We start from the raw sequence: 27,845 nt of genomic DNA on the forward strand, positions 1-27,845 counted from the left end.
CCCATTTACCACTTTTATAGCAGGGATTACTATCAGAATAAAACCCATTCAACACCTTTACTGAACAGCTAACTCTATAGGAGTGATTGATATCACAACAAAGAGCTTTAACCTTTTAACAAACACCGCGTTGCAACAACCAAAATGTACTCAAACTAAAATAAAACCAACAGCGCGCGGCGGGAGCCTCCGATGGTCATGTGGAAGCGGTGACCCTTGCCCAGGCCGCGGCTCTTCTTGCCCGCGGACGTCAGGCCGCGCATCTCGCGGTGCTTGTGCACCGCCTTGGTGATCCACTGGGTGTCGGGGTTGCGACGGATGGCCTTGTGGAACGTGTCGATCAGGATCACCTCGAAGAACTTGTAGGTGGAGTCTTCTCCCACCCAATAGGAGTTGAGCACGCGCAGGCCGCCGCAGTGACGCCCGGCACGCTCCTGTTGGAGGAGAGGAAAAGTACAGTGTGAGTTACGACCAATGAGAGGACAGGAAAAACACAGTGTCAGTTATACCTCTCATGGAATAAATAAAACATTTAATCTCAAGACCGATAACGTAATGAGGTTTTAGGCCGACCAGCTGAAGAACTCATGACATTTTGTGTGAGACCATTCGTGTTTCTGAGAGATGTTTCTATTCTATTGCTAGTTTTGATCACGTCAAATACTCTTTCATCTTAAAATAACTAATGACCGAAAATATAGCTGATCTACAAGCTAGATCTGCCGTTCTCGCTGCGCAGCAGCATGGAGTCACAGAAGACCTGCTGGTTTTCTCTGGAATCCAAATGAGTGAAATCAGTCGTGGCGAATGAGAACTGTAATCCATGCAAGGATGGATAAAATCTTTCAAAGCCTATCCTTTTATCAATGCCTAAGGAAGATAGGATTACAAAAACACCTCATCAGCAGCCCTCTACAACCAGCTAGTGCTGCACAATTAATCTGATTGAGATTGAGATCTTGATTAATTTCTAAATGTGAGCCAGAATGGTGCAGCACTGGTTGGCTGTCCAATTCATTTAGTTATTCTTGTATGTATTAATGTAGTAGTTATGACTCCAGGTGGCACATTTCTTTATGTAGTAATGTTTAGCAAATACAGTGCAGCCATGCAACCAGCACGCCCCGATACGAAGAAATACACAATGTCAATTACACTTCTATAGGAAGACAGGAAAAATACTGTCAGTTACACTTCTATAGGAAGACAGGAAAAATACTGTCAGTTACACTTCTATAGGAAGACAGGAGAAATACTGTCAGTTACACTTCTATAGGAAGACAGGAAAAATACTGTCAGTTACACTTCTATAGGAAGACAGGAAAAATACTGTCAGTTACACTTCTATAGGAAGACAGGAGAAATACTGTCAGTTACACTTCTATAGGAAGACAGGAAAAATACTGTCAGTTACACTTCTATAGGAAGACAGGAGAAATACTGTCAGTTACACTTCTATAGGAAGACAGGAAAAATACTGTCAAACACCTTGACATGAACCTTCTACAACCAGCACGCTCCTATAGAACCACAGGAATAACACAGAATGTCAGTTACTCTTGCCCACCACGGGCTCTGTGCACAACCAGCCCCACACAGACAGTCCCATGGGCTCTGTGCACAACCAGCCCCACACAGACAGTCCCATGGGCTCTGTGCACAACCAGCCCCACACAGACAGTCCCATGGGCTCTGTGCACAACCAGCCCCACACAGACAGTCTTATGGGCTCTGTGGACAACCAGCCCCACACAGACAGTCCCATGGGCTCTGTACACAACCAGCCCCACACAGACAGTCCCATGGGCTCTGTGCACAACCAGCCCCCACAGCAACAGTCCCATGGGCTCTGTGCACAACCAGTCCCCACAGCAACAGTCCCCTGCACTCCAGCTTCAGAGCCATTCAAATAAAGCTATGGGAAAATGAAGCCAACGGGAAATGGAATACTTTTCATCGGTTCAATATTCATAACACATTATTAAAGCACTTCCACAAAAGCTAAATCTACAAATCTAATCTCATCTGCAAAAGTAGCAAAAGCTGAAATTCTACAAGCTCACACTGTCAAAATGTGACACACTGAGCTTGTAGATCCGCTATAGAAATAGAAATTTGAAGATTAGTTTAGTGACCAGCAGCAGCGATTTGACTGAAGGTCAGCTCGTAGCCACAATGAAACCACTACCTTTTATTTCCCCAACGTTTTGACACAATACAGGTTTATATAATGTAGAATATAAGAACTATATTCTGTCGAAACGTGTGCAACAGTTTTACACCATTCTCCTACATCACAGGCTGCTGTTCCATCGTGTTATGCTGCGTTCACACAGGCAGATATAAAGCTCTGTATATTTGTAAACCAGCTCAATGTTTTGTAACTTTGCATCTTCATGTCGATGGCTTCCAATTTCCATTAAAAATGAGCCGCAGTTTTGCAAGTTGCAACTCTAGATATTCTTTTATAATGGATGAATCAATTTTTCACCCCTGTGTCAATCATCTAATGTGATCCTGGGCTCTACACACCCTCCGCCAACCTGGGGAGAGCAACGGACTTAACTCAACAGAGAGAGAGAGACAACACTAACATAGCACTACTGAAATAATTAAACGTGTGGTAACCTGAAAGTGACACGCACGCACACACGCACGCATGTCACACAATGCCACAAACCCATTGAATAGTACTAGAAGTACGTCTAACGCCACGCGTTGACGCAGAAACCTGTGGCCTGTAGAATGATGTTACCATAGGTGTCTCACAGGAGTTTCATAATCCTAGGGTCACCTCATTCGACAGGGCACGTGTCCGACTCCGTGGTGGCATTGTGTAGGAGCGTGGAGTTCTCTCAATTATATATATAGATATACCTGGTGGCCCCCTCCAGTGAGGCCTCAAACACATTGAATAGTATCTACCTGGTGGCCCCCGGCCCCTCCAGTGAGGCCTCAAACACATTGAATAGTATCTACCTGGTGGCCCCCGGCCCCTCCAGTGAGGCCTCAAACACATTGAATAGTATCTACCTGGTGGCCCCCGGCCCCTCCAGTGAGGCCTCAAACACATTGAATAGTATCTACCTGGTGGCCCCCGGCCCCTCCAGTGAGGCCTCAAACACATTGAATAGTATCTACCTGGTGGCCCCCGGCCCCTCCAGTGAGGCCTCAAACACATTGAATAGTATCTACCTGGTGGCCCCCGGCCCCTCCAGTGAGGCCTCAAACACATTGAATAGTATCTACCTGGTGGCCCCCGGCCCCTCCAGTGAGGCCTCAAACACATTGAATAGTATCTACCTGGTGGCCCCCGGCCCCTCCAGTGAGGCCTCAAACACATTGAATAGTATCTACCTGGTGGCCCCCGGCCCCTCCAGTGAGGCCTCGAACACAGCGTGGTGGAGCTGCATGGTCTGGGGTGTGAAGGTGACCACTGCAAAGGCGTGCCGGAGACAGATCAAACACTTCCAGACTGCGGGACGACTGTAGAGAAGAACGGACAACTTTAAGAAGCTGCTACCCCTAAAGAAATCCACTTAATATACCCACCAGTAGGATAACAGCCCCGAAGCCAAACAATGTGACTGCATTGGATAATATCTCATAAAGCTCTCTGTCTAATGGATGATTTGTACTGGTGTCTCACACAGAAAATAGCTGTTCTACAAGGTCCAGCTTGTAGATTTTTTATTTTCAGTGCGAGACACGGTGTGCAACCATCTATGAAGACCTGGAATGCATCTCTGTCACCTTAGCTTTTAACCACTTTTAACCATTATTTTTTTAAACTTAAGCTAACGAAAAATAGCAGATCTAAAAGCTCGTAGATCTGCTATTGTTTTTGAAAAATCATGAAAATGTGGCGCAAGTCTTTCACAGCAAACGTTTTTAACTCAAATCTTTGCTTCTGGGGGTCCCTGACACAAACTTAGAAGACATTTTGTAGAATCTGGTCTCAGGTCTCAATGGCTTACGCCCTACCTTTGTATTGAGCGGCTTGATGGCGAGGCTGAGCAGGCAGGGCACCTTGCCACTGTTGGTGAGCTTGAAGCGGGCCTGGGCCGAGCGACCCACCAGAACATTGTTGAAGATGAAGCGGTTGTCGTCCAGGGCGTAGATACCTTCGGCGCTGCGGAACTCCTCCGAGGTCAGCAGGCTGCTACTACGACACAGACGGTGTTCCTCAAAGATAGAGCCCAGGTCTCCCCCGATCCCTGGAGAAGCAGAGAGAGAGATAATTTTTTAATTTTAAATAAAGAATGTTTTAAACATATATATTAATGTTATACTATCTGTAAACAATTGTAAGTATTGCCTTTGTTAAATGTTAAATGTTTGTCTGTGTCGGACCCCAGGAAGACTAGCTTTTGTCAAGGCAAAAGCTAATGGGGATCCTAATAAACAATAAACAATAAAATCTTAGTGTTTGCCAATAAGACCTGATACTTAAGACACGCAAAATACAGCCCAATAAATCATAAGTGATGAGACCTTTTTTTTTGCAAAAACAAAAACGGAAAAGATCCGTTTATAAAAATACCCGCCTGTATACAGTACGTGTGGACAAAGCCTAAATCTTTGCGTTGATTGATCGAGACAAAAAGACAGAGGATGTTCACATCGATTCAAATCAAACATTTGAATGACAATTATTTTATATATACAAAATGTTCTCATTTGAATGAGGGACACATTACAAATTCTACGTAGGCTACTAATACTACAAAAACTGGTGTCAGTGATGCCATATTGATCCCCAAAACAACGTGCGCTGACCTGGAGAAGACTGACTGGATGGAAACCTTGACTGGAATGATGGCTATGGTCTCTCTTTTCTCCCCCATGCTTGGCTCAATCACCTGCAGAAGAGAACGTTTGAACACAAGCTCATACAGTAGTACAGGCATGGGATTCAACACAAATAAACGGCACTTGATGGAACCACCAACTTTTATTTCTTCCTTAATTCTTTCTGTGCCACGAGAGTGGCAGCAGAGTGTAGGTAAACCCTGCCAGGGGTTTTTGCCTCTATTTGGTCATCTTAATTTTCGGTTTCCCGGCCTGGAGACTACCATTGTAATGATCGGCTATTATTAACGTTAGCTCACGTCGTAGTTTCAGAGATACGAGGCATTGAAAATCCTACTTTGACTGGTAAAGGGGCGGGGGGACGAATACGTAGCTGGCAGATAACGTCTCATACACTACTGGCGTATTCAAATGTTTTGGACTGGTATTGGATATAGATTCAGAATGTAACGATGCGTGGTGACCGTGTATGCCCTTTTCTCTCCCTGATTTTGGGCGGGAACCTTTTGGTGTTTTAAGGATTCTGTTCTACTTTAGGTATTGAAAAATTGCAGATCTACAAGCTCACCGAGCACCAAGTGGTGCGCTCCGAGCTTGTAGGTCTGCTATTTTTGAAAATTGAGGATTTAGAAGCCTTTTTTATCGACCTCAGTCCAAAATGGGTTAAAACATTGTCCATCAGCAACATAATAAATTCAAACCTGGCACTGCAGAACAGGCTGATCTTTGAGCGAGACCTCCTTGTGGTGCTTGAAGAGAACCTGCACTGCCGTGGACCTCTCTGTGGGCATCAGGGTGCCGTGAAGGGGCGTAACGGTGAAGATGGAGGCCCAGTTTGGCTGAGACGGGTCTGTTCGCTCTAAAGTGAATCTGGTGCAGAACAAAATATCCAGTCAAAAATCAGACAAATCAAATCGAACTGAGCGGTGCAGTGTGTGTGTGTGTGTGTGTGTGTGTGTGTCAAGCACTCGCCCCTGGACCAGACCAATCTGTGGGTCGTGCAGGGTCACATTTTTCATGGATCCCTTAATTTAGTTTTGTATTATTATAATTTCAAAAAAGCATTCACAAAAAGTATTTTCATGGATAAAAAACAAAATGTAAACTTTTTTTCATTAATTGAATGAATGTTTAATTTAAGCTTATTCACTTTGTGGATACAGGACACAGGTGCATCATGTTATTGACTGTTCCAACTCACTTGTAAGCTATTTCATATTTGCCTTTGTTCTTCAGGTTGACAAACCGCTTCACCTCTTCAGACACTTTGGTGGTTCCAAAGTCCAGGCCGCCGTTCGCTCCTGCATGGGTCAGGAGGAATTTAAATGACATGCAGCTCCAAATATTACCCTTACTTTGTTAGATTTCATACAGTACACATTTTATAATGTGTGTGTGTGTGTGTGTGTGTGTGTGTGTGTGTGTGTCTTTCTGACCACTGGCATAATGCCCAACGTCAGCTTCTTAAGTCTGCCTTTGCGGCAGATTCTGCCAATGCTTTTCAATGGGAACGGAGCGGTAAAGAGGTTAAAACCCTCTGCTCAAAGAAAAATGAAGCCTTTAAGAGTGGCAACAAAGAGGCTTTTAAATTAGTCAGGTATGAGTTTTGAGCATGCTGTGAAAAAAGCTAAAGCCAAATATAATGACATGACCGTGCATATAAGTCTGCAAGACAAACTACGTGCCAACGACACCAAGGGCGTTTGGCAAGGGATGCAAATCATCACAGCGTATAAAGGCAGCCGCCGAGCTCCCTGATAGATTGAACCAATTCTATTGTAGATTCGACATGCCCAGCGATGTCCATCCCAGTGAAACAGCAGTTAGTATAGATTCTCACCTTCTGCAGGATGCAGAAGGTGATTGCCGACCCCTCCCACCCTGCCTGCTCTCTTTTCGCACCCCCTGCCCTCAGGTAAGAGACCGCTGCAGTCTCTAAAGTGCAATAACTCTCGCTTTAAAAATAGCACTTATCCCGAGGCTGTGCACCTCCTGAATGCTGACCCTCTTTTCGCTCGCACTTTACAGCGTGAAGCTGCTTTGTAATACGACAAACTGCGATGAATTTATTTATTCAACATGAATTGTAACATTTTGCATTCTACTTATTTATTGGTCCCCCTCATATGATGTTTGTACTTTTGTATCTTGTTCTACTGTCTGAATATGTGTCTTTTTGTATGTCTGTTTTAGTGCACTGAAACAAATTTTAATCAACTCTGTTGACATGGCAATAAAATATTGAATCTTGAATCTTGTCCCCATTGAAAAGTAGTGTCAGAATCCGGTATAAAGGCAGAATTAAAGATCGATGTGACTGCACCCTAAAGGACAAATTTTAAGCCCAAATAATATTATGTGTGTACAGCGTGACCAGAGCATAGCAAGTGTTTATAGTCTAGTCGCTGGAGGGGGGTCTCCTGCACCCCCCGGAAATATACTTCTAATCAGTGTTTTCTTATTGGAAAAAATGTGCTGAACATGATGAGCTATGATAAAAAGTTGTCAAAATGTCCCACCTACCTCAAAACCCCCTTTTTGGTATATGGCTCTGGCGAAATTGTGTAAAGGCAAATATTAATTCACTAAAATTACATAAATAGACATGGTAGTCTGAAATTGGTCATGAAGTATCTTGACACATAGGGGTAAGTAGCAGAACAGGATTTGGGGGGTTGCTACCATTATATTCTGAATTATGACCCACATCATCCTCAAAAACACAAAATAATATGGTGTCCGCTTGGCTAATAACAACAAAGATGGTTATTTTCCAACACATTATGGTGAGAATCACTGCCTCACTTGTATATAGAAAACTTCCCATATCCCTAAGCTTCAATTTGAGCCAAAGATAACCTTTCTATCTTGTAAATTACTCTTTCTGTAGCCAAAATTCTGAACTATACCTCAAATCGGTGAAAATTGTATATTTAGTCAGTATCAGCTATACATTTGGAATAAATTAATGAATGACTGAGTTTGAACTGACTCGACATCATGGAATATTTCTTACTTGAATAAGCTATGTTAAAAAGTCTATCTATCTATCTATCTATCTATCTATTATCAAAATAATCGATTTTCACTATAGCTCAGGCAATATTGCACTTAAATGAACAAATAAGGTGTTTAGACCTATGTTTTGAGGGTCAAGGTTCTCAGTGAAACTATTCTTAAAGTGACCACATGTGCCCGTGGCATGCTGGTGTACAAATCAGTGCCGATTAAATATCTATCTCGTCGGCTTCTTGTCCATGCTCTCCAGACAGTGTCAAGGAGTTCAACCAGTGAGGTTGGTAGGACTGCACTGCAGGACACACTGGATTAAAAAACTCAACCACCCCTGTCCTTCATCATAGGGTTTTGGTTTTTCCAAAAAAGCTTCATCAGCTCGCTTGTATAAGGCAACACGGTGGTTCTCTTCAGAGCAGAGTAGCATGGAGCAAGACGAGCCAGGTCAACTTTAGATTTAGAAATGAGTTTGTCATCTTCCCCCACCACTCTTTCACTGAAGACTCACAATTCAAATAGCTCTAGCCAAGCCATGTGGCTCATCGGTCAGGAACCTAACAAGTACACTCCCTGACATGACTAGTATGTACCAAAGGGACCCTTTGGTATACTATACCTCAAATCGGTGAAAATTGTATATTCAGTCAGTATCAGCTATACATTTTGAATGAATAACTGAGTTTGAACTGACTACACATTATGGAATATTTCTTACTTGAATAAGCTATGTTATAAAATTGGCAAACAATTTTTATGCAAATGAGTGTCACCATTATCAAGACAATCGATTTTCACTATATCTATATTGCACTTAAATGAACAAATAAGGTGTCTAGACCTATGTTTTGAGGGTCTCAGTTAACCTATTCTTAAAGTGACCACATGTGCCCCTTGGCATGCTAGTGTACAAATCAGTGCCGCCTTTACAATAAAGTCACATTTATACGTAAGAGATACCAATATTGCATATAACATCTAGGTGCTGTGTTTTTAAGCAAGCTTTATAATTTAGAATATACTGTAGAATAACATCACAAACTAAAAACATCCTTAGTATGAACAATAGTATACGGCAGTATACACACTAGACTATAGAATGGCCTGCAATATGCAGTACAACATTCAAACAGTCACACAATCCTGTAACAGTATTCAATCCTATTCCTGTACACACTCAAAGGCAAAAATGTAAGCAACAGTGTACAAACAGTGACCACCCTAGCCTGCACCATAAAGGACAAAATGCACAGTCACATGAATCAGTCATCGTGTTCATAGAACTCATCAGTCTTCTTTGTCTGCTTGTCCATGATCTCCAATGACAAGGATTTTCAACCATCTCTGCCCTTCATATGGTTTTGGTTTTTCCACAATAGCTTCATCAGCTACATCAGCTATCAGGCAACACGATGGTTCTCTTCAGAGCAGATTAGCATGGAGGAAGACGAGCCAGGTCAACTTTAGATTTAAGAAGGGTTTGTCATTTGCCCCCACCATTATCCACAGCAACTTGGCATGGGTGACGTCCACTGGGGCGGCGGTGGCTCAGGGGTAGAGTGGCTGGATGGTAACCGCAAGGTTGCCAGTTCAAACCCGGGCTCCCCCAGAGTTAGTGTCGAAGTGTCCTTGAGCAAGACACTGAACCCCTAACCGCTCCTGGTGTGCAGTTTGGTGCCTTGCATGGTTTCCGCTGCCATCAGTGTATGATTGTGTGTGTGAATGGGTGAATGTAATGCACAATCTATGTAAAGCGCCTTGGATAAAAGCGCTTTATAAATCCTTCATTTACCATACTGAAGACTCGCAACACTGTCCATAGAGCATGCTCCAACTATACTAATTAAGGATCTGTTCTATATTGTGTAGCACAAGGCACATTTCAAGGACCCCCATAACCCTTACAGTTCCATTTGTACATTCAGAGTTGCACACCCGTATTAAGGGGCGCTGCATATCAACAGCTCAGTGGCCTTGTGGTCAGAGCATTTGCATTGAGCCTGGGAGGTCGGGGTTCGATCCCCGGCCGGTCAATACCAAAGACTCAGAAAAATGGAACCCAGTACCTCTCTGCTTGTCCCTGCTTGGTAGCCTACTCAGCATCAAGGGTTGGATTGGGGTAAGTCCCTGCTACATACTAGCGTCATGTCCAGGGGGTGTACTTGTACATCAAGCTGCCTCACGCTACAGAAACAGGAGATAGGCTCCTGCCCTATGGGCCTCATGGCTCCGCAAGGCTTACAGGTCCATTTGGTTCCATTTTTTACACTCTAGAGTTACACACCCGTAAGAGGCCCTGGATATCATCAACAGCTCAGTGGCCTTGTAGTTAGAGCGTCCACCCTGAGACTGGATGGTCAGGGGTTCGATCCCCAGCTGGGTAATACCAAAGGGTCCCTGCGACATACTAGTCATGCCAGGGAGTGTACTTGTTAGGCTCCTGACCGATGAGCCACATGGCTTGGCTAGAGCTATTTGAATTGTGAGTCTTCAGTGAAAGAGTGGTGGGGGAAGATGACAAACTCATTTCTAAATCTAAAGTTGACCTGGCTCGTCTTGCTCCATGCTACTCTGCTCTGAAGAGAACCACCGTGTTGCATTATACAAGCGAGCTGATGAAGCTTTTTTGGAAAAACCAAAACCCTATGATGAAGGACAGGGGTGGTTGAGTTTTTTAATCCAGTGTGTCCTGCGGTGCAGTCCTACCAACCTCACTGGTTGATCTCCTTGACACTGTCTGGAGAGCATGGACAAGAAGACGAGATAGATATTTAATCGGCACTGATTTGTACACGAGCATGCCACGGGCACATGTGGTCACTTTAAGAATAGTTTCACTGAGATCCTTGACCCTCAAAACATAGGTCTAAACACCTTATTTGTTCATTTAAGTGCAATATTGGCTGAGCTATAGTGAAAATCGATTATTTTGATAATGGAGGCACTCATTTGCATAAAAATGGTAGATGGGACACTTTGCAAACTTTTTAACATAGCTTATTCAAGTAAGAAATATTCCATGATGTGGAGTCAGTTCAAACTCAGTCATTCATTAATTTATTCCAAATGTATAGCTGATACTGACTAAATATACAATTTTCACCGATTTGAGGTATAGTTCAGAATTTTGGCTACAGAAAGAGTAATTTACAAGATAGAAAGGTTATCTTTGGCTCAAATTGAAGCTTAGGGATATGGGAAGTTTTCTATATACAAGTGAGGCAGTGATTCTCACCATAATGTGTTGGAAAATAACCATCTTTGTTGTTATTAGCCAAGCGGACACCATATTATTTTGTGTTTTTGAGGATGATGTGGGTCATAATTCAGAATATAATGGTAGCAACCCCCCAAATCCTGTTCTGCTACTTACCCCTATGTGTCAAGATACTTCATGACCAATTTCAGACTACCATGTCTATTTATGTAATTTTAGTGAATTAATATTTGCCTTTACACAATTTCGCCAGAGCCATATACCAAAAAGGGGGTTTTGAGGTAGGTGGGACATTTTGACAACTTTTTATCATAGCTCATCATGTTCAGCACATTTTTTCCAATAAGAAAACACTGATTAGAAGTATATTTCCGGGGGGTGCAGGAGACCCCCCTCCAGGGACTGTACTATTAAGTATGATCTTTAATGTTCTCGGGGGTCAACAAAAAAGCCATTGCTCGCCTACAAATAGTACAAAATTATGCAGCGAGACTGCTGACAAACACGAGGAGGCGTGGAACACATCACTCCAATAGAATTGATTTTAAGATTTTATTGACAACTTTTAAAGCTGTGCGAGGCCTGGCCCCTACCTACATCTCGGCCATGCTAAAGCCATACAACCCAGCGTGTACCCTCAGATCGTTGGGTAGGGGTCTCCTGACTCCCATAAAAAACGCACATGCACGCACACGCACACGCACACGCGCGCGCGCACACACACACACACACACACACACACACACACACACACACACACACATGAAATTACCTATTGGTATCTACATTTAAGGTGGTTGCACACTGATGCGTTTTTTCGCTGCGTAGAATTAAAATGTTAGTCTTTTTTATGGCCAATGTATTTAGTTAACATAATTATAATTAAATGCATTTGAAAGGCTTTTGAATTTTTTTAAAAAAAATATGCCAAGGTCACACACACACACACACACAGGCAACTAGCGGGTGGGGGATACTTGCGGCCCCCCACCCCACCTGAGTGAGTGAGTGAGTGAGTGAGTGAGTGAGTGAGTACCTCCAGGCTCTTGTTCTCGTACTCCTTCATGGCGGTGATACACTGGTGTTTGGTGTTGATGCTGGTGGTCACGCCCCCTTTCACCATCGTGTCACTTCCTGTTGGAGGCTGGGGAGGGGGGGGAAATCGTTGTTAATATCATAAATAGTAGTAGTAGTAGTAACAGTAGTAGTAGTAGCAGTATTTTGGTCGCATATGCTCCCGAAATTTGATCAATGCGACCAATAAATATAATTAGGAGCACCAGTGCGATGGGGAGAAAACAATCTGGTGCGCCTTTTTTTTCTCCAAAAACCAGGTTATTTCCCCGTCTCTCTCTCTCTCTCTCTTCCCATTTGTTGCCAGTCAGCGTGGTGGAGCTGGTGACGGGCTGGCTGAATGTTCTGGAGCCAAACAGGCCTCCTGGTGGAGAAACACTGTATTACACACTGGAGCCAAACACACCGTTAGTGAACAGACTTTGTCTCTCTTCCAGAATGATTTCTTTCCGTCTTAGTGAAACAGAAACCAGCCCCTGGGTTATTTGTGTTCGTTCTAGAGAGTTCAGAATGAAAAGAAGAATCTTAACTCACCAGGTTTATTCTGTGTGGCTCCAAACAGACCTCCAGTGTTGGGTGTGGCTCCAAAAGCTGAACTGCCAAAACCTCCAGTGGTTCCAAAGCCAGTGCCTGAAAACACATCAAATACACATTAAATACACATCAAATACACATCAAATACGCACAATAACTTATTCTGCTGTCCAAAGGTGGAGGTAATAAAACTATAGGCTACAGTAGGTGATCCGAACGTCATTCAGACGGAGCATTAGTCCGACATGCGGGAACAACGGTCGGACTAGCGCTCAAACATGCGCTGTTCCGTGTTATGGTTAGGTTAGGGATAGAGGTATGTTATGGTTAGGTTAGTGATAGAGGTAGGTTGTCGGTCTAATGACTGTCGGACCAAAACACGTTGTGTAAAGTATTAGAGTAAAGTATTAGTACTTACTCTGCTGTCATGTACATGTAGTATTAGAGTAAAGTATTAGTACTTACTCTGCTGTCATGTACATGTAGTATTAGAGTAAAGTATTAGTACTTACTCTGCTGTCCAAAGGTAGACGTCGCTCCGAAGCCACTGGTGGTTCCTCCAAACGGAGCTCCAAACGAAGACTTGTTGAACATGATGTCCTTTTATGGACGTCCTGTTAGACCCCTCTCCTTAAGAACACCCTGGACACCGCTCCACACGTCCCAGACTCTTCTCCCTTCTCTTAAACACCCTGGACAACGCTCCACACGTCCCAGACTCTTCTCCCTTCTCTAAAACACCCTGGACAACGCTCCACACGTCCCAGACTCTTCTCCCTTCTCTAAAACACCCTGGACAACGCTCCACACGTCCCAGACTCTTCTCCCTTCTCTAAAACACCCTGGACAACGCTCCACACGTCCCAGATTCTTCTCCCTTCTATAAAACACCCTGGACAACGCTCCACACGTCCTAGACTCTTCTCCCTTCTCTAAAACACCCTGGACAACGCTCCACACGTCCCAGACTCTTCTCCCTTCTCTAAAACACCCTGGACAACGCTCCACACGTCCCAGACTCTTCTCCCTTCTTGCTTCAACTTCTTGTTTATGCCCCAAAATGACTGGATAAACAGGTTTTAATAAAAATCACATCCGTGTGAAGTGAGGGGCACTCTTATCATCATCATGCATCATCTCATTCCCGGCCAATCACAATTTGCGTCGTCACTTTTGTCTGCAATGTTTGTGTTTACAGAATGTTTGTGTTTAGACAAACATTGTGTAAAGTAAACAATGGACATTGGCCCTCAATGGGGCAATGTGGACATTGCCCCTCAATAATGTAACTGATATACAGTAGAAATATTACACCTTTAACTGGGAAAGCACCCGTCTCATTTTATACTTTGACTATTCAAAAATAGCAGATCTACAAGCTCCTAGTGCGTCACTTTGAGCTTGTAGAAACAACATAACCTAACCACATAACCATAACACTAACACTAACATTTATGAATATATCTTTGAATACATCCTGATCTTGTATGTAAAGCAACAATATTGAAATGAAATCTTTGCTTCTGGGGGTCCCTGGAACAAAATGTTTTGAAATGGTGATCGGTGGCCAAATACATTATAATGTTTTGGTGTCCTTGAAAAGTTTGAGCACCACTGATATGGAAATAGAAGTTTATCCAGAAAAAGGTTATAATTTAGAAAACATTTGTAGTATCGGGCCTCAGGTCTTAATGGGTTAATGTTGAATGTTCAAATCGTGTTACTGTAAACTTTACTTAATTACTTTACTACTGAAATGTTTTATTGTTGTAACATTTTGAGTCAAATATCGGTTTTAGCACAGAGGCGTCAACATACTTCGACCCAAGAGCAAAATAACAGATCTACAAGCTATTCTAGCAGTGGTTCAGGGTCTTATTGACAGCAGTGTTTTGATTGGTTCAGGCCAGGGGTTGACAACTTGACACTAAAGGCACTTGCCCGCCGGGCAAGTACAGGTCATGTCCTACTTGCCCAAAGGTCCTGCCCACTTGCCCCAAAAGTAAATTGTCTCATTATAAAATGATAGATTTCTTGGGGCTGTGCGTTAAAAATTGTCATACCTCAATTGTTATGCCAAATACAGTACATAGCTATGAATATGACTATGGGTTCACACTAGTTATTTTATGTTTAGGTGAAATCTGCACATTCTAGGTCAACAGTGCTCTTATGTTGCTTTCCACAGACCAGAAGACAGAGCTCTGGTCACTTTCAGGTGTTTAGACAGATATCTGGTGTTGTGTTTATAGAAGACAGAACGCTCTGGACACGTTCAGGTGTTTAGACAGATATCTGGTGTTGTGTTTATAGAAGACAGAGAGCGTTCTGGACACGTCATTACTTAAGTTACAAGAAGTCTACACTATTAGAGAATGTAGAAGAATTTTGATCAACGTTTGCCTGATTATGTCCTAATGGTACCAACATCAAAACAGCATGGAATTGTGGACAAGATCTGATCCAACGACAACAACAGGATTCTTTAGTTTTGGGTCTGGTAAATGTCATCAGATGGTGGTCTAGTATTAGTATTATACTATTATTTCATAGTATTATAGAATTATTATCGTCATTTTATGAACGCCAGTACGCCACAGCTTAAGTTGCAGATCTGTTGTTTTTAAAGAGCGACACCGTCCTACTGCGCAGCATAGCATACATTACATTACGTTAGCTCAGCCGTTAGCAGCTAACTGGCGAGCTAACGCTAGCATTCCTAACAACACCGAGTTCCACATGAATATAAACACATAACATCATGAATAATTATCATGAATGAGCTCCACGGTTAGACCTGACGGAGTTCTGTCGGCGTTAATGTGACTGGCATGTAAATAAACAGCGTGTCTCGCGCTGCTGATGCTGCTAATACTAACTGCTATTAGTTCCTCGTAGTTTAACGAGGTAAACAAAACAACACTTTAATGTTTTTAAACGTCTTTAAAACTCACCTCCTCCTGTGACGTCACTCCCTCCTCCTATGGGCTTTAAACGCTGCAGTAAATTAATATGAATCAGGTTAAAGTCGTTTGTGATTAAATGTCAGATTAAATATAGTTTAATGTGTGTCACATTTACTGTTAGCCACGCTGCTACCTGATGCTAGTCTGTGCTGCGCCACGGAGACGTCACGTGACGTCGTCAACACGTTACTTTCACTGTTGCCACATCTGTGGAAGAAATAAGGCAAAACAAGACCAAATATGGTCATTAATATATTCCTAATAAAACAATGTAACATTATGTTACTATAATTAAGGTTTATAATAATAATAACAATAAAATAAAAAATAATAATGTTTTGGTTATTTATTAAAACATTTAAAACATATTATTGAATGAATTAAAAATGGAGGACCCTGTTGTAAACAAGTGTAATGATTGATTGATTGAAGTATTTATTAACAGTTTGCAGAATTACAGTACATTTCAAGCACAACTCAATACAAAGACTGTTAACTGTGAGTGGACAACACCATAAAGCATTACACTTGTTTACATTAGTAGTTAAATAACTGGTTTAATTCACATCCATTCATTATTAATAGTTATAAATTAAATAACGACTAGTTTAATTCACATCCATTCATTATTAGTAGTTAAATAACTAGTTTAATTCACATCCATTCATTTAAAGTTTCTTTCCATTTGAGCACCGTCGTATGACAGAAAATAGCAGATCTACAAGCCCACAACAGGTCGTGGTTGCAACGCGCTGTGAGCTGGTAGATCTGCTATTTTCATCACATTTGTGCTCCGTCGCAGGACGGTGTCGAGCGCCGAAAATAGCAGATCTACAAGGCCACAACACGTCGTGGATGCAACGCGCTGTGGAACTACTATTTGTTTTCTCTGGTTTAAAGGACAAACTGCTCAGTTTCGCCGCCCCTTGGTTCATCATGACCTTCACACTCTGAGCTTTGAGCTGCAGAATGCAGTGAAAAGTGGGTAAAAGCGCCATCTGGTGGTTGAATTATACTGACAGAGCTACAGTTATACTTCTCCGTCCAACAGTGTTTCTGACAGAGCTACAGTTATACTTCTCCGTCCAACAGTGTTTCTCGGACCGCGGACCGCAGGTTTCACCTCGCGACCGCTTGAGGGACCGCGGACCGCAGCTTGAACCTTGCGACCGCTTGAGGGACCGCGGACCGCAGGTTTCACCTCGCGACCGCTTGAGGGACCGCGGACCGCAGCTTGAAAACCGCGTTACAGAAACAGAATTCACTGGGCCACCGATTTGAGTGTGACAGACCGGAAGTCTCTATTTCATAATGTGACCGTGGCGTGTTTACATCCGCTAGCCACCTATCTAGCTAGCTAGCTAGCTAGCTTGTCAGATGTATGTCAAAAAGAATAAAAAAACAAGACTGTATTTGTTGTAAAACATTTTTTATTTAATCGACAGTTTGTGTTAATAATCTTCTGTCCTTTAGAACAACATTAAAACATGCAACAAGTATTAATATGAATGAAGAGCAAATAAAACTAACAATAGCTAAAGCTAACGCAAACTTCCACGTTTTAATTTGAAAAAGAAAGCGGAAATGCAGCGTTTAACGTCAGAACTTTGACGCTTTTTATTTTGAAGAGTAAGCGGAAATGCAGCGTTTAACAGCAGAATTTCGACGCTTTAATTTTACAACGCACATTACTAAAATTACCGCCAGATGGCGTTAATACCCACTTTTCACTACATTTTGCATCACAGCCCAGTTTAAAGCAGTGTGTTTGTTGCGTTGCATCCGCGACGCCCTGTGGGCTTGTTGTAGATCTATTTTCTCTGTGCTCTGCACCGTTATACGACGGTTCATAAATGTACCGGGCGAAAGTAAATAATAATTATTAAATTATGTTAATGAATGGATTATTTTAAATTAGATAGTTAATTCGTTATTTCGCTATTTCTTTATAGTTAGTTTATTAGATGAAAAATATATATAGAACAGATTTAAAGTGAGACTTTGGTCTAAACTAAAGGATAACAGTGTTTCCATTGTGGTCCTAATATTCAATTACTAATAAAAAACACACGGACATTTACATTACACAAAGTTGGTAGACTATTAGTTGGTTATTTGTTTTACGAATGGATTATTTTAAATTAGTTAGTTAAACTAGTGTTATAACATTCATATTCATAGTGGATGTCACCATGTTAATATCTGAAGCTTCTAGAGACTATTTAAATAGTTTTGAGAGGGAAACATGCTGCCGTTTGTCCCTAAAGATTTATACTAGTGGTTTCAAAAAGCATCCCTTGCAAAGTTAAGTCTCTCTGTTCTTATTCAACAGCATTTGTCGCCCCAAAGACAAATAGGGTGGTGTTTTTCTTCTCTTTTTTGACGATGGGTTCTCAGATTGTGAAAGACATGCAGAGCTGAAGACGTTTTTATTCTCAATTGGACAAAATCAGTAACATGTCTATAACCATACATAGTTTATTTCCCCAGCTGCCTTAAGTTACTTTACCTTTTGTAGAGTTGAGTTGAGGAAAGTTATAATTGAAAATAGGGTTAAAAAATATATCTAAAATTAAAATATAACAGACCACACAACGTACTTGAAATAACTTCAAAGTGGATAATAATTAACCCATGAATTATAGTTGCATTATTTCATTCCTGAAGGTTAATTAGTTCATAGATTGAACGCATTGTAATTTAGGCTTGTTTCTTGTTTCTTGTTTGTTTGTTGACACTAACAGAGAAAGAAGCATGTTATTATTATTTTCTTATGAACACCAGACTGCTTTTACCAAACAATAGCTGTGGAAATAGTGTATTTGGACTTGTTTACAGGTGGAGAGGAACTTTGATAAGTCTGTCAGGGACACCTATGGGTGTAATAGTGAAATATTACACCAACCAGTTCATTCATTGAGCTGACTACAAGTTAAAAAAAAATACATTACACTAATCTACTAATGTGGTGTTGATTTAACGGATAGGCAGTTACAGGTTCCCTTTTTAGAAATCTGAATCAATTCACAAGTAGATCCTGTATTGAATTTACTTTATTATGTATCCGTTACCTACAATGCATTTTACATCAAAAGGCAAAGAACACAATTCTATGGTAACAAAAAAGCAGGGGTGAAACAGCTCCAACAACCTACAAAATAACTTATTCACAAATACGTTTTACTTAGAAAGGGTTAGCATGGGTTAGGGCTAACCCATTTTACTTGGAAAGCTCAGTGCAAATGAAACTACAGCCAGAGTCAACTATGCAACAGTCAAGCTAGGTTTACAAAAACTGGAAAATTAACATCACTTTATTTTATTTATTTTAGGATAAACACTTATAAACAAAATTAAGCTAAGGTACACAACAGCAGAGAACGACACATCATGCTTATTGAAATCACCAATTTAATGTGTTTATGGTATGATGTATGATACATGGGTGATGATGGAGGGGTTCAATGTCTCCACACTCACTCCAGAGGGCCACAATGTCTCCACACTCACTCCAGAGGGCCTCTATATTTCCAAACTCACACCAGAGGGCCACAATATCTCCACACTCACTCCAGAGGGCCTCTATTTCCACACTCACTCCAGAGGGCCACTATAGTTCCACTCTCACTCCAGAGGACCACTATAGTTCCACACTCACTCCAGAGGGCCACTATAGTTCCACACTCACTCCAGAGGGCCACTATAGTTCCACACTCACTCCAGAGGACCACTATAGTTCAACTCACTCCAGAGGGCCACTATAGTTCCACACTCACTCCAGAGGACAACTATAGTTTCACACTCACTCCAGAGGACCACTATAGATCCACACTCACTCCAGAGGGCCACTATAGTTCCACACTCACTCCAGAGGGCCACTATAGTTCCACACTCACTCCAGAGGGCCACTATAGTTCCACACTCACTCCAGAGGGCCACTACCACTATCTGGATTATTTTCCACCTGTAATGCAGAATATTCTATGATTCTTCTCAAAGGTTGGTGAAAAACGCTCTGAATAATGTTACTAATATAGATTGAAGTAATTAAAGCGGAATTGTAACAGCCAGTGATGTAAATAGGTTTTCAATGTAATGGGTCCCGGGATGCACAGGTGGTCATTCAAGTCCCAAAGAAATCACACCTGTGTGAAGTGAGTCGTGCAACTCTGTGTGGGGGTTCGCGGGCGGGGGGAGAAGGGGGATGTTCCAGACCCCTAGGAACACGCCTAGGGGGCCGGGCCGGTTCCTGCGTGACGCGCCACGTCCGAAACGGTTGAGAAATGACAGAGTTACCGTGTGGCGGCCCCTCTACTGTACTGTAATGTACTGTACTGGCACCCCCGAAAGCTTACAGTTAATACGTGCGTGTGTGTGTGTGCATTAGGTTGCGCACAGATGGAGAAAAACAACCATGCTGTTTTCTTGCTCATACCCAGACACCCACCCACACACATAGCTCCGTAAGGGAGTGGTTGCACCACTCAAAAATAATAAAACATTTTATTTTATTATTTTATAAAAATAAATATATAAAAATATCAAATAGGCCTATACAGTATATCTTTAATGTAGGCTATTAGTATTAGCAAGCACAACTCAGTAAGAAATACTAATAGTGGGATTTAACATATAGCTTAATATACCAACCAAAAGTTGTGTGTCATTACACAACGTGTTTCTCATTGAATGGGGTCTGCTTTGTCACGCTAAAACATGTTCCCCTAAATATTTCTGTCGGAGGCAGCGCCGTTTAGTTGAGAGAGTTGCGTCATCTCCGTTCACTGCTTAATGGTGGGGCTGCGTGCGTCACTGATCACTCCATTGTCCTCCCTCTCTGTCTCTAAACAGCTCTAGTCTAGAGGCTGTGCTCCCTCTGTGTCTCTAAACAGCTCTAGTCTAGAGGCTGTCCTCCCTCTCTGTCTCTAAACAGCTCTAGTCTAGAGGCTGTCCTCCCTCTGTGTCTCTAAACAGCTCTAGTCTAGAGGCTGTCCTCCCTCTGTGTCTCTAAATAGGCTATAATTCATTGGTAAAAGTATGCTAAATAACTCATTTTTAGACCATTTGGGAAATAAATAAATCCGCGGCAGCGCGATCTAAGGGTAATGGACACATAACGGACACCCGGGTATAAATGCAATAATTTATTAACAAGAAAATAATGAATATTTACAGATATATGGCATCATGCATAAATTACAATCAACATGAAACATATTACTTTTATCACAATTTTTTTTGACTATGGCGTCTTCTCTCGTGTATCATCAGATGTCCGGCTTCATGCTCGCCTCTCATTGGAGGCCAGTTGGGTCAAAACAAAGTATACCACATTGTGACAGCTGTAGTGAGTCTACAGTCCACCTGCCTGCTGGCAATATAGCCTGGTTGTGATATGTAGATGTGATTGATATTTTGTGTTTGTTTTTTTAAGTCATTCTATAACAACACAAAGTAATTGAATTTATTTTATGTATTAATTGTATTTTATATATTACTATGTTATTACTAATTTTATGTATAACTATATTACTAATTGTATTTATTTGATGTATTACTATGTTATTACTAATTTTACTTCATGCATTACAAATTGTATTTGTTTTATGTATTACTGTTATTACTAATTTTATTTTTTATGCATTTATTTATTTTATGTATTACTGTTATTACTAATTTTATGCATTACTATATTGATAATTTAATTTATTTTATGTATTATCGTCTACATTACTAATTATATTTATTTTATCCATTACTATGCTATTACTAATTTTATTTTATGCATTACTAATATAAATTTACTTTTATTTTACTATTTTAATTTACTTTTATTTTACTATAATCTATTTTTTATCGTTCGTTTTATCCATTTATTTATATTATTATCAAGTTATTTATATTGGTTTATTATTTTATTGTTTAGAGCCCTGATTGATCACATCTACATATCACCACTACCAGTCAGGATCTGAGTGACTCAGAACCCTGGTGACCTCCAGATGGAGCCACACTGGAGACCAGCAACGTCCTAAAGAAAAGAAAGAAATGCTCATTACTACTTTGTTCATAAAACAATATTGATTGAAATATTTATTAACAGTTTGCAGAATTACAGTACATTTCACAAAGCACAAACTCAATACAAAGACTGTTAACTGTAAGTGGACGACCCAATTAAGCATTACACTTGTTTACAAGAGGGTCCACCATGTTCAATTCATCAAAACATTTAGAGACGTACAAATAAGACACTTCTATATAGTCAAAGAACAGAACAGGAATTCATCATAAAGGAGGTAAAAAGGGAAAATAAACTTATACAGTGAGGGGAAAAAGGGAGTCAAGGGATTCACATGTCTTAATGACTGTTGGTAGGGCGTTCCACATTTTGGTGGCATAGGAGTGAAAATAATTTAGTCCCTCGTTTGTGCCGAATCTGGGTTGTACATGATTCGTTGCACTCCCTCTGGTGTTGTGGGTGTGGACTTCGTTAACATAAAGGAAGTATCTAGACAGGTACATGGGTATCTTGGTGGTGTATAGAATCTTGTGGACCAGACCCATTGCAAGATGCTGTACTCTGTCGTCGACCCTAAGCCATTCCAACCTGTCAAAGTGGGCAGGAGTGAGGTAGGTTCGGGGGGTGAGGCCAAGTAGGAGCCTGACCAGTTTGTTTTGGGAGGTCTGGAGCCTAGTTTTAAGGGCCTTTGAGGTGCTGTGGTACCAGGAGGTGCATGCATAGTCAAAGAAACCTTGTACGAGGGCTCCTGTTAAGGTCTTCAAGGTGTTTTTGTTGACCAGTGAGGAGATCCTGTAAAGGAATCTTGTTCTTTGGTTGACTTTTTTGATTACGTTGGTGGCCATTTTATCACCGGAAAGATTAGCCTCCAGGATGGAACCTAGGTAGGTAATTTCATCTTTACGTGTGATAACATTGTCACCAACTCTAACCAAGAAGCCATTTGCCTTGCTGAGATTAGATCCAAAGAGAATGGATTCAATTTTTCCCAGGTGTAAAGATAGTTTGTTATCAGCGAGCCAGGTGCAGAGTCTACAGAGTTCAGAGCTGAGGGCCTTTTCAACCTGCAGTTTGTTCCTGTCCGAGACTAGCAGTGCCGAGTCATCTGCGAACAGGAACAAGTTGCAGTCACAAGCTGATGTCATGTCATGATCATAGTGTGTGTGCGCGTGTTGTATAGTTACCTTGCTGTGATGTAACTCCAAAGGTGATCAGAAATAGTTGCTCCATCGGCTAGAAACGTGCTGTTCACCGGCATGATGATCTTGTTCCTAAAAAAAGTCTATAGTCAACCCTAACTGATTACAGAACATGATATAAAAAAACACAACTAGAAGGATTTAGGCCTGTCACAATTACCTAATCGCCAAGTATTTGAGATACTTTTTTAGAGTCATAATCGTCTCCATGTTGAAAATGTTCATATATTGTCAAACATTTGAAAGAAATAATGCAAGCAACCGATCTACAAGCTCTAAATGTGTCACGTTGTAATTTACTTCTCTTTTTTTAGTGTATAAAGTTATTGAATTATGCCATGTGCAGCTTTTTGTTTACAAAGCCTACAAAAGCCAAAGTTTTATTTAGAATGTTAGTATGACGCAATTAAATTGTTACTTGTAATTTATTTGAGCGACAATTAAAATCGGCCATTATAAAACCTTAAATTCTGACAGGCCTAAACAGGTTCCAGTGGCGTCTACCGAACCTTCTAGCTCTGTCCGAGCCTCCCAGCGACCCAGAAGTCCTCAGCGGAAACACCCTGGGAAATCTTCGGATCTCAGGCATCGGCTGAGATCTCCATCCTAACAAAGAACGAAAGACACACACCCCAAATTAGCTTTGCTGTGTGCGTGCGTGTCCTGTCGCAACATACACATGCACTTACAGTAACGTTTAAGAATAGGGATCGACCAATTATCGGCAACGGACGATTATTGGCTTTTTACGAAGCCTAAAAAAAGCCCTAACCCTAAAGCGGTTCGTACCGTTGAGTTCCTCACTGAGAAGGCCCAGGTCCGAAGTCCTCCAGCGTCTACCCAGATCTCCGTCCTCCCATCCATCCAGGCCCAGGTCCGAAGTCCTCCAGCGTCTACCCAGATCTCCGTCCTCCCATCCATCCAGGCCCAGGTCCGAAGTCCTCCAGCGTCTACCCAGATCTCCGTCCTCCGTCCTCCCATCCATCCAGGCCCAGGTCCGAAGTCCTCCAGCGTCTACCCAGATCTCCGTCCTCCGTCCTCCCATCCATGGACAGACCTGCAGATCTCCATCTCTAGAGGCTCCAGCTGTGTCTATGATCTCCATCCTGAGAGAGAAAGAAAGAAACCATTAGCTCTACAAGCTCACAACACGTTGCAGTGTGAGCTTGTAGATCTGCTATTTTTGCTGAACGGAATAGGGATGCTGGGGTTGAAGTGGTTAAAAAAAGTGTCAAAGACTTTGATTAGCTTGGAAAGCTGACAGACATTCAACCAGAGTGCCACTAGGAGGCATCAACACATGTACAGTCCACAACATCTTTTGTAATTTGTATTCAAGTTGTTACAAAGACCAAGAGGTACGCTAATGATATGAGATATTGACTCTCAAACTATTGTGCAGAGTCATTTAGATTTATTCTAAAATATTTAAAACATTTGGATTACTGTAAATGATGCCATTCTTCGTACCATAACAGTACAAAAGCAGTTATCCATCCTCAGAAACAAGCAAGAACTATTCCTACTCACAGCTCATCAGAGTCCTCTGAGGAAGCCCCCGGGGTATCAGATCGTCTATCGATATCTCCATTCTAAGAAAAGAAAACACACACCAAATTAGCCTTTGTGTGTGTGTGTGTGTGTGTGTGTGTGTGTGTGTGTGTGTGCGTGCGTGTGTGTGCACTCCCTGTCCAGCAGCCGCGTTCCAGCGACGTCTACCGCGATCTTCATCCTAACAAAGAAAGATTGATTAGAGTGACCAAGAGCCAGATATATATTCTATCCTGTCACAACATATATACATAAAACTTTTATTTATAGAGAACATTTAAACAGAAGCTAAACATATCACTTACAGTAATAAACGTTTCAGTTAGGGTTCTTTTTGACAGGCCTAACAGGGTCTTACTTTGAGTCGTCTTCAGAGGAATGCAGATTCCTGGAGAGACCTGCAGTACATCTGGAAGAAAGACATGGCCGTTATCGTCTATGAATGGCTTCATAGAAAAGAGCTTCGCTAATCAACTCCCTTGTTGTTGCTGCCAATAGTCTGGATAGTCTATACTTCTTATTCTTGATGACAATTGTTTATGAATTTGATGCATTACTATGTGTTGTTGCTTACTGTAAGTCACTCTGGATGTGAGAACTGCCTAAATTGTTGAAATTCCTAGACGTGATCAATTAGGGTCATAGGGTGTGCTCTTCGGAGATAGCAGTGGTGTCATTTGTATATTTTTACAGTCCCACTCCTCCCCATCATATCTTGCGGTGAAGCTGGACAGAACACTGTCCTTTAAACAACACCTGACCGCGTCAAGAGAAAGACCACCGCCTGTGCCGCACCGATACGGCGTCCAGCCGGTACCGAGGCTCTGGTGTTCCCCAGCGCTGAGTACTGTGCCCCAGTCTGGAGCCGTAGCCCTCATGTTGGTTTTGGGACTTTTTATGCCTTTACTGATAGTGAACAGTATAGACAGGAAAGGGGGAAGAGATGGGGAGTGACACGTGGCAAAGGCCGTCGTGAGTCGAACCCGCAGCACGCCGTCCGGCTGGCTTGGCAGCATAGGTGCCCAGACAGTTGATCTAACCATCCGGGCCACACTTAAATATTTAATTGCAATTTATTTGAGTGACAATAATCGTCCAGTAAAAAGAAACCTCATAATCGTGAAAGGCCTAGAGCGGTTCTTACTGTGCGGTTCCTCACCGGGCAGGCCCAGGTCCGAAGTCCTCCGGCATCTACACAGATCTCCGTCCTAAGAAAGAAAGAAATAAGGACTAAATTAGCTTTTGTTGAGCTGCATATTCAGAACCACTTAAACCCTCTATAGATTTGATAAAACAGACCTTTAAAGAGAGCATTTGGTATATGCTCCGATTTCACTCTACACAAATTGATTTGCCAAACATAGCAGATCTACAAGCTCACAATACGTTGCAATGCGGTGTGAGCTTGTAGATCTGCTAATTTGGCTGAACGCTCCCCCCAGAATAGAGATGCTGCAAAGTGGTTAAAAGAAAAGTGTCATTAAGACTTTGATTAGCTTGGAGAGCTGACAGACATTCAACCAGTGCCACTAGGAGGAATCATACTGCCATGCTATACTTCGTACCATAACAGTACAACAGATATCCATCCCAACAAGAAATATTCCTACTCACAGCTCATCAGACGTCCTTCAGAGGAAACGCCCGGGAGGGAAGCTTTGGAACGGATCTCTGTCCTTCCACGACGTCTACCACGACCCATCCACCCTAAGAAAGAAAGAACGAAAGATTAATTTAAGTGACCAAGAGCCAGATATACGTACATTGTGTCCTTTCACATCATACACAAAATGTATAGAGAACATTTAAAACAGAAGCAGACCATACCACTCGCAGTAATAGAAAAGTCTAAGTGGTTTCTTACTTTGAGCCGCCTTCAGAGGCCCCCATGCAGATTCATCCATGGACAGCGAGAACTGCAGATGTCCACCTGTAGGGGCTCCGGTTGAGCCTCGCAGCATCTGGAAGGTAAACATGGTGGTTATAGTCTATGAATGGTTTGCACATCACTCACTTGTTGCTGCTGCCAATAGGAATTTGTGATGTCTGTGTGGCGACAATTGCTGTGTGTCTGTTTTTTTATAATACATACAATTTATATAGCACTTTTCAAGGTACCCAAAGTTGCTTCACAAAACGGTAAAAACAAATTCATTTGAAAATAAACTAGATTAAAAAGGTTCAAAACTAGAATTTTTTGGCATGTTTGTGAAGCTTTTCGGTTCCACACCAGTAACTGCTGTTCAACACTAACAGCTACATCCACGACCTCCCTGCAACAACATCAATGAAGTATGGCTATGCAGACGACCCGAGTACTGTGTCCCAGTCTGGAGCCGTAGCTCTCATGTCAAGAAGCTGGATGCTGCCCTCAACACCGGATGGGCCACGCCAAACAAACTGCCTGCCTGTTCTCGCTGGAATCACTCCAACAGAGGTCAGACGAGAAGCAGCCACGCTGGCCCTCACTGAGAAGGCACAGCTGAGTGAATCCCAGCCATCTCCTCCACAAGGTCGTCAGAGACACCACAGCACACGTGCCTCAAGTCACGGTGCCCTTTGCCACAACACACACCAAGTCACGGCGACCTTTGCCACAGCACACGTGCCTCAAGTCACTGTGCCCCTTTGCCACACAGGCCCAGGAACTGCTCCACACAACACCAGCTGACACCTCCAAAGCATCCTGGGTGAAGGCAAGACAGAGGGACCAGTGGAATACATCGAGGACCCCAAATGTGTTCTTTGCCAGCACCTCCCCTGCAAGGAGTGGACAACCCTCAAAGCAGAAGTGGGACATCTCGGACAGTGCCCACTATGAACACGTAATGACCATTTGCCCCAAATACCGGCCACCGAATGGTGACCTAGACAATGACACATTGTACTGGCTTGCTGCAACAGAGCTGAAGTTCTATGGACATACGGCAGAAGATGTTTAATTTCTTGATGTAATTTCTTCATTTTTTCGGCAAACCTTTGTGGCATTTAATTTATGGAACATGTGGATGTTTCTTTATTTATTGGTGAAGTTTTAGTGCCACTTGTGGCATTCTTTGAAATGTATCGACACGTTTTATATATGTTTTTGTTAGGGATGTCCGATATTATCGGCCAATAAAGGCATTAAAAATGAATAACCCTAACCCTTAATTTTACTTTTTTTATTATTTTACATTAAAAACATCTACAAGCTCACAATACAATAAGACACATGTGAGCTTGTAGATCTGCTATTTTCAAAATATTTTTATACATTTGAAAACTTGAGATGAGAGATTAGATCATTTTAGATGAGACATTTTGCATAATTATTAATAATTACTTTTGGTATTTTAAGTACATTTTATACCAAAACCTTTGTACCTTTACTCGAGTACATGTTGAATTGTAACAGAGTATTTCTATATTGCAGTATTGCCTACTTTTATTTAAGTACAAAGTTTGAGTTATGTTTC

The 27,845-nt window shown here is 41.9% G+C and overlaps 2 protein-coding genes across 2 annotated transcripts; both read right to left on the reverse strand.

The window, feature by feature from the left end:
* LOC308335872 (uncharacterized protein) lies at nucleotides 1-13,243 on the reverse strand (the record flags this gene model as incomplete). Its single annotated transcript, XM_080793091.1, has 10 exons — nucleotides 1-434; nucleotides 3,358-3,486; nucleotides 3,985-4,217; nucleotides 5,519-5,682; nucleotides 6,014-6,113; nucleotides 10,540-10,561; nucleotides 12,078-12,175; nucleotides 12,420-12,479; nucleotides 12,650-12,745; nucleotides 13,162-13,243. 10 exons carry the CDS (start codon nucleotides 13,241-13,243, stop codon nucleotides 156-158), a joined length of 1,263 nt encoding a protein of 420 aa, XP_080649217.1. The 3' UTR covers nucleotides 1-155.
* Nucleotides 13,244-21,261: 8,018 nt separating this feature from the next.
* Nucleotides 21,262-27,768, reverse strand: LOC308334998 (uncharacterized protein). The gene is made up of 9 exons (XM_080791925.1): nucleotides 26,252-27,768; nucleotides 26,002-26,094; nucleotides 25,532-25,595; nucleotides 24,746-24,796; nucleotides 24,367-24,568; nucleotides 23,626-23,942; nucleotides 23,346-23,442; nucleotides 22,822-22,908; nucleotides 21,262-21,646 (listed from the first exon to the last, which is right to left on the reverse strand). Exons 6-9 carry the CDS (start codon nucleotides 23,939-23,941, stop codon nucleotides 21,580-21,582), a joined length of 567 nt encoding a protein of 188 aa, XP_080648051.1. The 5' UTR covers nucleotide 23,942; nucleotides 24,367-24,568; nucleotides 24,746-24,796; nucleotides 25,532-25,595; nucleotides 26,002-26,094; nucleotides 26,252-27,768; the 3' UTR covers nucleotides 21,262-21,579.
* Nucleotides 27,769-27,845: the final 77 nt, after the last annotated feature.

The sequence above is a fragment of the Protomyctophum bolini genome (genome assembly GCF_963924005.1).
Source record: "Protomyctophum bolini genome assembly, chromosome: 20".
Taxonomy (NCBI): domain Eukaryota; kingdom Metazoa; phylum Chordata; class Actinopteri; order Myctophiformes; family Myctophidae; genus Protomyctophum; species Protomyctophum bolini.